At 32.2% G+C, this 13,461-nt stretch overlaps 1 protein-coding gene across 1 annotated transcript in view; it reads right to left on the bottom strand.

The window, feature by feature from the left end:
* Positions 1–13,461, bottom strand: part of SI (sucrase-isomaltase) — a 219,746-nt gene that overhangs the window by 81,648 nt on the left and 124,637 nt on the right. The window contains exons 2-7 of the mRNA XM_037841441.1: positions 10,646–10,763; positions 8,809–8,954; positions 4,967–5,084; positions 4,551–4,660; positions 3,058–3,209; positions 964–1,135 (exon numbers count right to left, since the gene is read on the bottom strand). Coding sequence (XP_037697369.1) covers positions 964–1,135; positions 3,058–3,209; positions 4,551–4,660; positions 4,967–5,084; positions 8,809–8,954; positions 10,646–10,763 — 816 coding nt within the window. The remainder of the gene's footprint in view (positions 1–963; positions 1,136–3,057; positions 3,210–4,550; positions 4,661–4,966; positions 5,085–8,808; positions 8,955–10,645; positions 10,764–13,461) is intronic.

Here is a 13,461-nt window from a genome sequence, read left to right as displayed (position 1 = left end):
TCCAGTTTGTTTCTGTAATTTACCTTCTCCCATTTCTATACTAATTTTCTCCACTATATATACTATATAAAACACTGTAGCACAAAAAACAGCTCACTAGATTATCCTATTAATATCCTATAACATATAATCTATACATTATACTACTAACAGATAACTTCACTTCCATTTATGTTTTCTGATGGTTGAGTTTTAATGACTATTCATGATAAGACAATTAACTGGTTATTTATTATGCCCATATATGACCAAGGTATTGCAAGGAAATTCCAAGATGCTGCCCACCCTCACGGAACTTTTGTAGTAAGTTTGTTAAGATCTAATGAGAAACCGATACTGTGAGGGCGATTTAGAAAGACACAGATAAGGTGAAAGCAAAAAGACCTCCTGACTGAAATAGATATAATATTTTAAAGGAAAGAATGTATGGAAAATTGTTATGAAGTTCTCATCCTGGTGGTTAACAGAAGAGTGATGCTGTAAACAAAGACTGGTAGAATTTACTGACAGTACTGTACCACATGAGGCTCTTTAAAACAGCAACTCATTTATTTGTAGAATGAGATATGGACCAAATAAATTATGCTTCAACAAAAATGATTTTTAAAGGCATAATTTCTGTCCTCAAGAACCTCATTTTCTAGAAGGATAAATATATATATATATATGCACACAAATAATATACTGTACAGATTGCCATACTAAAATATGAGTAAAGGATTGCTTGATCTGAAAAGTGAATGATAAAATATGAAAAAGAAAGCCAAAAGAAAACCTTCATAGACTGGAAATACATGTTCAAACATTTAAAAAACTATTGGTCACTGATTGACTTAATTTGGGATTCATCTATCAATTCAGCAGAATTGATCATTTCAAATACATGATGGCTTCATATAGACTAAAGGCATCATCTGCTCCATCATAATGATTTTATTTATAACAAGAAAGATAGCTCCTTACATCACCAGGCAGTTGATCCCGAGTGAAGATTGGCCATGTTTTCCAATATAAATCATGACGAAATCTCTTATGAATATGTTCCCCAAAACCATAAATATATTCACTGGGAAGTTTGGTTGAGATCTGTAAATATTGGTCAGAATACACTAGAGGACCAATGCTGGTGTCAAACCTGAATATAAAATAAATAAATAAATGATCTGGAAACATATAAAAAATGTACCAAATAAGGGTTTGTGTTAATACTGCCCAAAATATTTCATCATATATATATCTGTCTTCAGCTGGTGGTCACTTCTTAGGAACACATGAATTTCGCCATCACCCCATCTTGTTAATTGCATCAACAGAATCTGTTTCATTATCACCAACACAGTTCTTCACTTGCATTCCCCCCTATAATCTCCATCACTCTTCTGAGACCTAGCTCTCGTTATTAATGTCATTTCACAGATGTCATCACAAATTGAGAAAATTAATTGGCATTTTCTAAAGTCTCAAGTTGGTAAGAAAAAGAACCAGGGACTGAGTTCTAAAACAGGGTGCTATACGGGATTCCACACCTCTAACATTGATGCTCAAATTAAGTTCAAAACCATTTTTCCAATAAGAAAGAAGTTATGTACTATATGTAAATCAAATATCTACACAAGAAATGTCAAATGGAATTTAACATTTTGTATGATTTATTACAATGTCAAATGAAAAACATTAAAATATCCAAGGCAAGGAACTACTGAGATTCAGTCTTGCCAATTGCTTAACTACCCTTTCTTGGAGATGCAAGAGTATTATCTTGAAACTATTCACAGGAAATTACTACATTCCTTGCACAAATACCACAATTTATATTCTTAATGAAGGCATTTAGCCTGTATTTAATTAAACAGATATAGAAAATTCTTTTAATATTACCATGATAATTAGCTCCTTTCTGAACAGGAATTCTTTGATCCTACAAATTGGCAACAAAACCTGATAAATAACAGGTAAGGTTACAACAAATTATAAAGTATTGCCACTGGAGTTGCAGGTATTCAAAAATATAGGCAAGGCAACACTTGTTTTAAAAGTCATGTTTCTAGTCAACACTACCAGATACCTAGAGAACAATTTACACCAAAGGAAAGGAATTCATCTCCATCATAAGAGGCAGGTATTAGAGGTGTTAATGCTTGTCTGATAATTTGAGCCTTAAGAATGAAGTCCTGGAGTGCTAAAAATGGAGGGATTTTAGGGTAAATTTTCATAGCCTGATTGAAAAGAAATATAGCAGCTTAAGAAGTATCATGGTGGTATTGTGGGTGGGAATATTCCTTAAATATATTCGAAAATTTGAAGTTAAGTTTACTAAGAGATATGGCATTATCTACCTCTAGAGACATCCACATCGCTACAAGTTAGTTTTCTACTATCAGAACTTAACCTATCTATCCACAAATAGCACACACATTCTCTTTTAATTTCATTGTAAAAGAAAAACAATTAATTTAGACATTTTTTGGTGTATTATTAATAGGTAAATTTTTAATCTGAAAACTATTTTCACCTGCCTTGTTGACTTGGTAGACACAGACAGAAATGACTTTGATTTATAGAAAATTTAACATCAAGGTAATGCATAGATTTTATAATATATAATTTTGGAGAACAGGGTTATGAAAAACTGCAGAAGGCCTGTATGTGTGTGTGTGTGTGTGTGTCTGTGTGTCTGTGTCTGTGTCTGTGGTGTGTGATATTGTTTAAAAACTAGCTATCAGTCTGTAACTTCTTCTAATGTTTTCAGCCATGACTCAGTTCACTTAGCCTCTGGTTTTCAACCACGGGTCTTTGGCATTCTCCTCCTTCAGCTTTGGTTGGCCCCAATTTGTAAATTCTCATTCATCTCCTAGCACCTCTCATCCAGAGGAAACAAACCCGCCTCATCATCATAATCTTTACAGAAATGCCCTCCTGCCCTCTTGGGGCGGGGGGAGGAAATTTATTCTTTCTGATAATGCCTTGAAATTAAGACCATCCCAATTCTATATAAGTAGAATAAAAGCTAACCAATTATTTATATTCATATAAATATAAAGTAAAATTGTTACTTACAAAATTCTGTTATTGCTTTTTCTAGTAACTGTGATACTAAATGGTTTATCCGTAACCTTCACATCATACAGTGTATCAGAAGCTGCTGTTCCACTAAATTCTTTCACATACTGATGAGGAACTTCATACCTTCCATTATTTGGATCAATAAGCTGCAAAGATGTAAAGAGTTAGCATTAGTTGAATCAAAACTACTACTTAATTTTCTAATTCTGAATTAAGACTAAATGCAAGTTCCAAATAGAAAATCATATACTTAGAATTGTTGAATGGCTATTCACAGAATAAATTGTATAAGTTTTTAGGGTATAAAACTAGTTTGTTACAAAAGTATTGCATACATATTCAAGTAAAGATTTTCATTGACTGATATAAAAACTTGATGATTGTATTACTAAAACATTGATTATCAGATACTAAAATTTTGTGAGTTTAGTTATCATTATTGCTTTTCAGTGATTAATCTCTGTGGGGATTCAGGGCCCAGGCTCCCCACGCTGCATAATGAAAGTGAGTTACTTCATGTAGCTGCCTAGCTGCCTAGTTGAGGAAGACAGATGTTAAAGATCATCAGATCTCCCCGGGGGAGGGGGGGTGGGGGTGGGAAGAGAATGCCACAAATGGTATTGTAAACAAAGCATTGAAACTTTCCTCTCCTGATCACTGTTCATAACAAATCTCCACACCCCTGTGTCAAAAGACCCTGCCAAAACTGTTCTCACACTCTATGGAATGCCTTTGTCCTAACCCTTATAAACCACCCCCTGGCACTCCTCATTCTTTGTGTAGCCCTAACTTCCATCTTTCCTAGAAAGTCACAGTCATGAAACCATCTCTCCTGTCCATAAATCCCACTAAACTCATGTCTAATTTCCACGCCTGGCGTGTTCATCAGTTTGGGGGCTGAGCTGGGTTGAAACAGTCTCTTAGATAGTTCAATGAGAATTTTTAATTTTGTGAAAACAATCTCTTTATTTCTGTGACATTGTTCACAAGATGTTGTTTTCACTTCTGAAATCCAAAATACAGTAATAGTAAACTACTTGCTGAAAAAAAGAGCAATAACTAGTTATCTTTAAAATCATGACTACAAGTGACACCAGAAAAGATGACTAAGGGATATAAGTTAAATTTATATATCATTATTAACATCTTTCTCAATTAAATTTTTTAAACTTATGCTTGATTATAACCTGTAATTGAAATAATAACAATTGATAATGTTTATAAAGTGCTTATTATTCTCAAGGCATTGAGCTAAAAATTTCACATGGATTGTTATTTAAATTCTCCAAAAATACCTACAGGAGGAGCTATTATTATTACATTACATTTGAGTAAATAGGCTCTGAGAAGTAGAATAACTAGGTCAGTTGGTCCTTTGCTTTGAAATAAATATTATTACTCAAGGTGGGAAAATGTCTTGGTAGGATAAAGAGCTCATAAAATGCCTTCTACTTTAAAATCTTTTTTAGAAATCTCAAAAACCAAACCTTGAACCGGAGACGATTGGAGGTCTGGGTTTGAGTTGTGAAGAGGACACTATTAATGTCATTTCCAAAGAGGGTAGGTGAAGGTATCCTGTTTAATTTCGCTTCAAGTCCTTAAAGAAGGAAAAATGCTGGCATGAGTGACTTTACTGGCTGTAAAAATAATAATCACTAAATATGTTCCATATTTTATAATTGTGTGATCTTTATTACAAATAATGAATTCTTTTTTTAATTTAGAAAATACAACATGCAAAATAGAAATTATGAAAATAACCAGTTTGAAGTTTCTTGTATACGAATATCCCATTTGATTCTCTTTCAGATATTTTTCCAAAGCAAAGTATAAAACATACTATATTTTCTATAGTCTACTTAAAATATATCATATTGAATCATCATGATAGAGTACTTCTCACCAGTACTTGTTGTTGTTATTCCCTCAACATTATAGCCGTGGTTATCTGCAAAAAAGCACCAAGGAATAACAGAGTTATTCCATGGCCTCCAGCAGCAGCCTCGCTGTGCACAAAGCACCTGTTAAAACATTTTAAAAAGGAATTATGTGATTATTACTGTTATCAGATGTGTCAATCTCTACTTTTAAACATTCCTTCATTCTAATGAGTGATTGTTTATTAAATCAGCTTCTTTCTTCAAAATATATAATATTCTGAAATATCACTTGTTTTTGGTTCCTTTCAATTGAAAGAAATATGAATATTTGATTAAGTTGAATTAATCACACCCTTTCAGAGACTGATGCTCTGAGTTATGATTTATCAAATTCACATACCAGTACAATTATTGCAAGCTCATGCATTGCCCTCTGGGTAATCGCAATCTATTCTGTTGTCATGATATTGGTGCAAAGAATTGAAGTACTGTTTACCAATTACGTATCAAACTGCAGTTGAGGGTATAAAGATGAAGTTATGACTCTGAATTCAAGCCCACATAATATGTTTTAGATAATTATTTTCTGCTAACTATTGATTCAGTATTCGACTATTTGAATTACTTAATGTGCCAAGAATTGCAATTCATTGCTGTGATTACATTTGATGGATAAGACAAAAACATGAATTCTTAGTAATTTTATAATCAATATGGAAAGATTACATGAATGAAAGAAAAACTATAAATGCTTATAAAAAATTGAACAACATGGTGATGTTTTGTATTAACACTGGAAAAATTGAAAAATGCCTTATTTAATATTGAGAACAACTTTCATAATTTGAACATCTTTGGGAGATTTTCTTGGCTATTTGCCATGAAAGTAAGTTAAGATTCACCATATTAAATTGGCCAGCAGTATACATATTAACCTATCTCTTATTTTCACATCAGATAAAATGGCATCATATGTGTGCACGCATATGTGTGTTTATATGTATAAACATATATTTAAACATATATAGACACATATATATATATATTTATATTTATACATACACATACACCCGTGTATGGGTGTATAATTGGATCTGACTATTTTGGAGGATCATTGCCTATAAGAAACTAAAGCATGTGTGAAGTTTGATGAGGCAACTTTTCTTCTAGTTATCTAGCCTATAGAAATACTCCTAGAAATACAGAGATGATAGTACATAGATTGTCATTTGCAGTAATCTTTATAAAAGATTTAAAATGAATTTTGGTACAACATGAAGAGGTAGAATTAGAAGTAGAGGTGCTGATCTGGCAAAGTGTGAAGGTGATAAATTTAAAAAAAAGAAAAAGGCAACTAAAATCACATTTTGAAATATGTAGTAAAATAGTTATGCGAACTTCTTCACAATATGCACACTAAAATATTAGTTTAAAATGTATATCCACATTATTGCTTTTATATTCTTAACAATTTTGTTTCATTTTGTGGAGATTTTGAAACGTACTACTTATGTTTAGTTGTCCTGCCTTATTTCACCATTATTTTCAATTCCCAACATAATTTCACATTTCTTTCCATTCATTTGAAAGTACAAAAAGATTAAAAGCCATGAATTATCCTTCAATTGTATAATTTTTTACTAAATTCTAGTAGGTTAAAACACAATAAATCAGTTATATTTTAATTTTTGTTGTGTGTGCATGTGTGTGAATACTATTAGAGGCTATAGTACATAGTGGTTTGACTCTGGGTGGAATCATATCTGTTTCTTAAATTACCATTTTGCCTGTTCTGTATTTTCTCATCTTTATGTAGTAAGTATGCATGTCTTCTCTAACTAAATGTGTTATGGATAAAATAAGCTTAATACAACCAATTCCTCATTTTCAAATATTTTACAATCATGATCCATACATATAAATACTCAAGAAAAATTTTAAAAAATTCAGAAACCTGCATAAATTCTTAAATAATCATCATTTGGCTAAATTTTTTATTAAGACCACCCAGTTTAGACCAATTGATATTTAGTCATATGCCATGCTTCTTATGTTTAAAGGCTTAAAATATATATATTTAAGATGATTAAATAATTGCTTAAGGTGATCATTTAAGATGTCAGAAAATTAACATTTGAAATATTTTAAAATAGCTTAAAGGGACTTATTGAGAAAATATTACAGAAGTTACATAACTCTAATTTACAAAACTAAAAAAATTATGAATGACAAAGTTTGAATAGCAATGGCTTTTGAGATTTCCAACCTCTTCTAAAGGAAAATAAAAAGGAATGTGTAAGACCTTTTCCTAATTTCAGCAAGATTTTTTTTAATGTGTTAAAAATATTCTATGATAGAAAAATAATTATCTTGTAAGATCAAGATAATCATAATTTTTCAGAGAAAATTATAAGATTGTCAGTACACAGTGGCAATCAAGGTCATTGGAACACAAGTTCACACTGAACTCAAGCTACCACAGTTTTAATTCCAGCATTGCCTCTAAACTACCAAATTGACCCTGGAATAGTCATTTGGCCTTGACACACTCTGTGTCCCATGTAAAACTAAAACTTTTTGAATAAGATTCCTTTTAAAATTAAAAAAAAAAACATTTTGAAATTATTTCACTAAATTCTACTTTTCCCAGTTAATAATGTCAAGAAAGCACTTAAAAATCATGTGAGATGTTCTGCCTTAAAACTTTTAAATGTTTATTATTGTTTCTTTAGTGGCAAGTACAAATATATTGACTGAGATTTAATTTGTTTAATTCATAAACAAATTGTTTCACATTGAAAATACTCTTCAGTAATCCAACAAACTGAAGGCATCAAATCTCCTAAATCTGTGGCTTTTAAATTTTATTTCCCTGTAAAATCCTGGTAGCCTATACTGTTCCTAATAGTATTCCCTGCTAATCTTCAATCATTCCTTAAGGAGAATGTTAATTAATGGGAATATCTGTCCACTTTTTTCAGTGTGTCACAGTAAATCCAATGTTATCCAGCTCTTTTATCAGTGGGTAAGCTATAGAACTCTATTCCTAACATTACTCTGAAGGAAATCTTTCACTTGTCATTTGTCAATTTTCATGGCAAATTAATCAGAAAATTATATATTAACAATGATGTAGTAAAGGTAGAATGGGGCCAATAAGAATTTATACTTTAGTTAATTAGTTTGTGTGCAGTATAGGATGTGAGAGACGCAAGATTCACATATGCATAGTAAAGTGTTTTCAAAAGATGGATATATATATATAAAGTTCATTGCCTTTTATTCCCATCCAGATTTATGAAGAACAAGGAAGAATCAATTGAGTTATATGAATCCATTCAGTTACCTCTAATTTTTCTTATTTCTGCTTCTTTCCTCCCAATTGCCAAATAATAAAAAATATATTTTTTAAATTAGTGTTATTTTATTTTCTATAGACACTTCTATACAGCACCATTGCAAATATTCTAATGGAGCATAGATATCTTCTCAGAAAAACTGTATTGTCAAAGATTACACTTTTTTAATAAATAAGTTTGAAAGGACAGAATTTCACAAAGATTTATGAAAGTAACCAGAGCTTCTTAAGCATGGATAAATATTTACTTGTTAATTTAAATTGAATGGAGATATAGAAAAGCAAGCTCAAGAACTTTTATTATCTCTCATCTGTTTATACAGAGCTACAGTTAAAAAAAAAGTAAATGCAGTCTATTTATGGCTAGAAGTTATGAAATATGGAATTGATCCAAATTGAGCAATTATCTTAATATATTATCCTACATCATTATATTATTTTGTATTATATATTATATAATGATTATAATGTATATATTCATAAAAATATTAAGGACTTGTTGCAGACCTGTGTAGGAAATTGTTCTGGAATGCAGTTTATTCTCTCATTGATAGGTTCATTTACTTCACTTGGACATTTCCCTGAACCAGAAGGATATACAGTGGTTGTACGAGTAGTAGGTGGAGACAGAGATGAGGTAGAATCACTATCATCTGAAAAATAGGTGACCAAAATAAAACATAGTGTTAATTTTTTTTTCAGTTCCTACAAGTAATGAATACTTTACATTGACAAGCTTTTATCAAAAAAGGAAAGATCCGAATGATAGAAAAAATTGACATTGTAGAGCCCTGCTGTTCTCCAGAAAAGCAAAACATATTCACGTAAGGTCTTGAGATAGATTCAAAAGGTAATAAATGAACATTCATACCACACATCTATTTATAATTTGTATTTTATAAAGGAAGAAAGAAGGAGAAGAAATATGGAATGGGAAAAAAATGTAGAGAAGGAGACAAGAAAGTAGAGGAGAAAATGGAAAAATAGTTGTGTAACGGTTTGAAGCTCTATAGACCCCAGAAAACTTCTTCAAGTTAATCCATTCCTGTGGGTGTGGACCACTGTAAGTAGGATCTTTTAATGAGTAGTATTTTAAGATGTGACCCACCTCATTCAGGGTGGGTCTCCATCCTCTTACTGGAGTCCTTTATATGAGAATGAACTTCAGACAGAAAGAAAGACACAGAAGCTAAGAGAGAAACCCACAGAAACAGAGAAGCCACTGAAGCCAGAAGCTGGAAGCACAAAACCTGGAAGAGAACAGAGAGACCAGCAGACACTGCCATGTGCCTTGCCATCTAACAGAGGAGTCTAGGATCACTGACAGCCTGTCTTCAGGAAGAATGTATGGTCCTGATGATGCCTTAATTGGGTCATTTCCATGGCCACAGAACTGTAAGCTTGTAAGCTAATAAATTCCCATTGTTTAAAACCACCCCATTTCTGATATATTGCATTTTGGCAGCCTAGCAGACCAAAACACGGTGGAAGAATGTACATTGAAGGGAAGAATCTGATGGCTAGAGAAGAGAAAGACATGAATAACAAAGAAAAATAAATCTCAACTCTACATAAAGAGAAATTTTCTAACAACAAGATATAGGTAAAATAAAGTTGATTGTTTCAAATTCTAGTGAGCTCTTAGTTACTGAAGAAGTTTAAAAAAACAGAATGACAGCAGTAGAAAATGCTAATGAAGGCACAGGGTTAGACTGTATGATAATTTATAAAAACTTTTGTAAGTCTAATTTGATCTAGACAGAGAAATTATGAAGAAAGAGAAAGCAAATTAGGTGGTCCAGAGCAGTATGCATTAACTTTAAATTAGAATAAAAATATTTGGATAAAGGTAATTAAACACCTCAAACCTTGCTTCTATCCCTCTCACCTGTCTTTTTCAAAAAACCTCTCCTTCATCAAAAAAAAAAAAAAAAAAAAAAAAATTGAGCTTAAGGCAAGGAAGTTCCCTACCCCCTTTGGAAACATCTGAAGGCCACAGCAAAATCCAAAATCCTCTCACTAACAAGAACATCTAGAAACAATAGACTATTATTTCATCTTAAAGGACACCTTGATCTGTGTGGCCTCTTTGCTATTTCTCAAGCAACAAAACATTGGGAAGGTCATTAATGTCAAAGCTCATAGATTCCTTAATTGCAATGGCTCTTCATTGGAATAACTGGAGCATGTTGGATAGAAAACTTTGGAATAATTTTATAATTTACCCTACAACTGTCTTCACATGTTTCATCTCATACAGATTATTTTTAAAAATCCTTAATTGTTATGGAGTAACTTTTTCTTAACTTCACTATAATGTGTAAGTATTTTCAGTATTACTTACTTTCAACAGCAGGTGTCTTAGTTGCTAAAACAGCAATAAGGGCAATCGCTATTATGGTAACTATAGCAAAGAGGACAATCAGAGAGATTTCCAATCCGGTAAATTTCTTCCTTGCCATCTGAAGAAAAGAAAGGAATATGTGTTTCAAATGTAAAATATATAACTACAATAAAACCACCATCACTTATCATCAAATCATGTATACGCCTTTGTTTTTACTAAGTACAATGTAAGCAGAGCTGCAGACACCTCAAACAGTTTACAGTATCAAGTAATATACATTGACAAAAAATGCAAATAACATGCACAATTTTGAGTAAAAGGAGTGAATTAGCGATGCATGTTAAAGTAATGCACTAAGATGAAGACATGGAAAAACAAATCTCCAAACAGGCATGTCTCTCTCTTATTTTAGAGCATTTTTCAAGTTAAAGAAAGCTTCCATGTGCAGTGCTTCTTAATTTTGATAACAACTCCGGGAAAGAGATGTTGTTATTTGCATTTTACTAATTAGGAACTTCAAGCTTAGAGAGAATGAATTGTTTTCTCAAAATCAAATATCCTAGCTCTTCCTGTTCTGACTCTATTCTCTCCCAATTCCAACACTGCCTTCTCATAACAATATTGTGCACAGGGCTATAAGTATACAACATTTTGGGAGAAGAGCAGTATATTTGGGAATTGAGGTTAGAAAAAAAATTTGAAATATATGATCTCCAAGTACCTTCCTGAAATAGAAAATAAAATATAACAAACTCTCCTATCAAATATGCACTTTTTTTTTTTTTTTTGGCTAACATTATGAACTTGAGTTAGCATTCAGAGTGTAGTTAAATGTACATTGGGAATACACCTTCTTCAGTAATGTATCTTAAAGCTTATCTGTTTAATTTAATTTTGACTATCTATCTCACATCTTTCCCAATCTTCAAGTTTCTATGGCTTTTCCATATTTCCTTATTTTATATAAATCTTAATTCAATGGCATATGTCCAGGTAGGAGGAGCTAAAAGATATACTAGCCCACAAAGTTAATGTTCAGAGAAATTAATGAACAATTTCTGAACAGGTGGCATATGCTGGATAAACCTATAAATAAGACATGTTAATTCCCTCTACAATAATTAACTTGCATTACATGAACTTAAAGTATTTTATTGTCTTAACTCCTAAACGAAACCTCTTATCAGTAGCAACTACATTTTATTATTTTGAGACATTGCTGCTAACATAAAGGAGTCACTTACCAAATATCTGGCTTATTCTATTCCCAATGACTGATTCCTTTCTGTTTCTGAAATTTACTCCATTTCTTCCATACCTGCTGCTTAGTTCATTGCTCTAGTGTCTCTGGGTATATTTCCTCCTCTAGTTTCTGGTGGTGTTATATATTAGTCCATCTGCCAAGCTTATCTTCTGAACAGTACCACATTTGAAAATTAATTATCCATCATCAACTGGTCAAATCTAAATTTTTAGTCTTCCTACCTGGGCATATGCCATTACACAGATGATGAAAGTGAAACACTGGAATATTCAGTTACTTGTTCAAGGTCACACAGGTAGGTAGCTCCAGATTTTGCTTTTCCATAAATATTTTTCTGACTACAGAGAACTGGAATCTATTTCTGCCTTTTTCATTATTTTCTCAGCCTTGAAGCAGATCTTTAATCTCTCTGGATTCTGATTTCTCTGTAAAATGGTGACACTAAAGAACTGTAAATGACCTCTAAATCTCTGTAAAAATTTAAACACTCCAGTGTTGTTCAGTAACTGAGAATTCCCAATTTATGGATGTGTTCTAATTTTGATAGTGAAGCATGCTTTGATAAATACAAGAAATTAGGCAGCTATACAAAGAAGCTGTTCCCTTGTGATCCCAGTAAGAGCTCCCACTGAATGTAAATTTATTATATGCCATGCACATCACAAAGTAGTTTAGATACATCCTAAAATTTAACCCTTAAAATAATCCTTATTAAAGAGAAGACTCTTCACATTCAACCAAAATCTGAATTAAGAAATTTGTTGAAGGTCACATGGCCCTGGAATTTGACTTCAAAGCTGTCAGTCTCAGAAGCCCATAGTCTCAGCCCTCTGCTGTTCTCTGGTTTATTCTGTAGTACATCACAGCCAAGGAAAATTGTGTTAGGTTTAAAAATGTATTTCTATCATTTCCAATGTTCTGTATATTAACATTATTAAAAATCCCAAAACATAAAAACTACCACACCCTGGGCATTATTTTTGATTTTCTTACCCATAGAGATGGACAATAGATTTGTCCATATAGAGATTCTTGCATTATAAGAATGGATACATTATAAGAATGCTCACTGACCTAAAATTTCATTCTTGGGCAACTCTACGCCCTGGCAAGGTAAACCCCTTCACCAGTTCTATTGTGCTCATTTTCCTCATCTCTGTTTCTTTAATTGTTTGTACTGTTTAATTTATTACATATCTCTTCCATGCCCCTGAACCTGAAAGCCTGTTCAATTGTATCATATTAAAGGAAAGACTCTATTCAACATTCTACTGCTCTCCAGCTCCCTTTCATCTCATCTCCATTTCCTTATCTCCCGATAACTCCTCATCTCATGATAGCTTTTCTACTGAAACAGCTTGTTTTGTCAAAGATCACCAGTAACTTCATGCTAATGGCTTCTGTCATCTATCATCTTACACAGATTCACTCCACTTCAAAAGCCGTAATCATCATCCTGACACCATAGCTTCCTTTTAATACTAATCACTGCCCTTTAAATATTGCTGCTCCCATAAATTTCTTCCTTGAAATTTTTCTCTTCATACTT

The sequence above is a fragment of the Choloepus didactylus genome, chromosome 1, assembly GCF_015220235.1.
Source record: "Choloepus didactylus isolate mChoDid1 chromosome 1, mChoDid1.pri, whole genome shotgun sequence".
In the NCBI taxonomy this organism is placed as follows: domain Eukaryota; kingdom Metazoa; phylum Chordata; class Mammalia; order Pilosa; family Megalonychidae; genus Choloepus; species Choloepus didactylus.
Note: the sequence above shows the minus strand (reverse complement) of the source record. Positions and strands in the feature narration are given on the sequence as shown.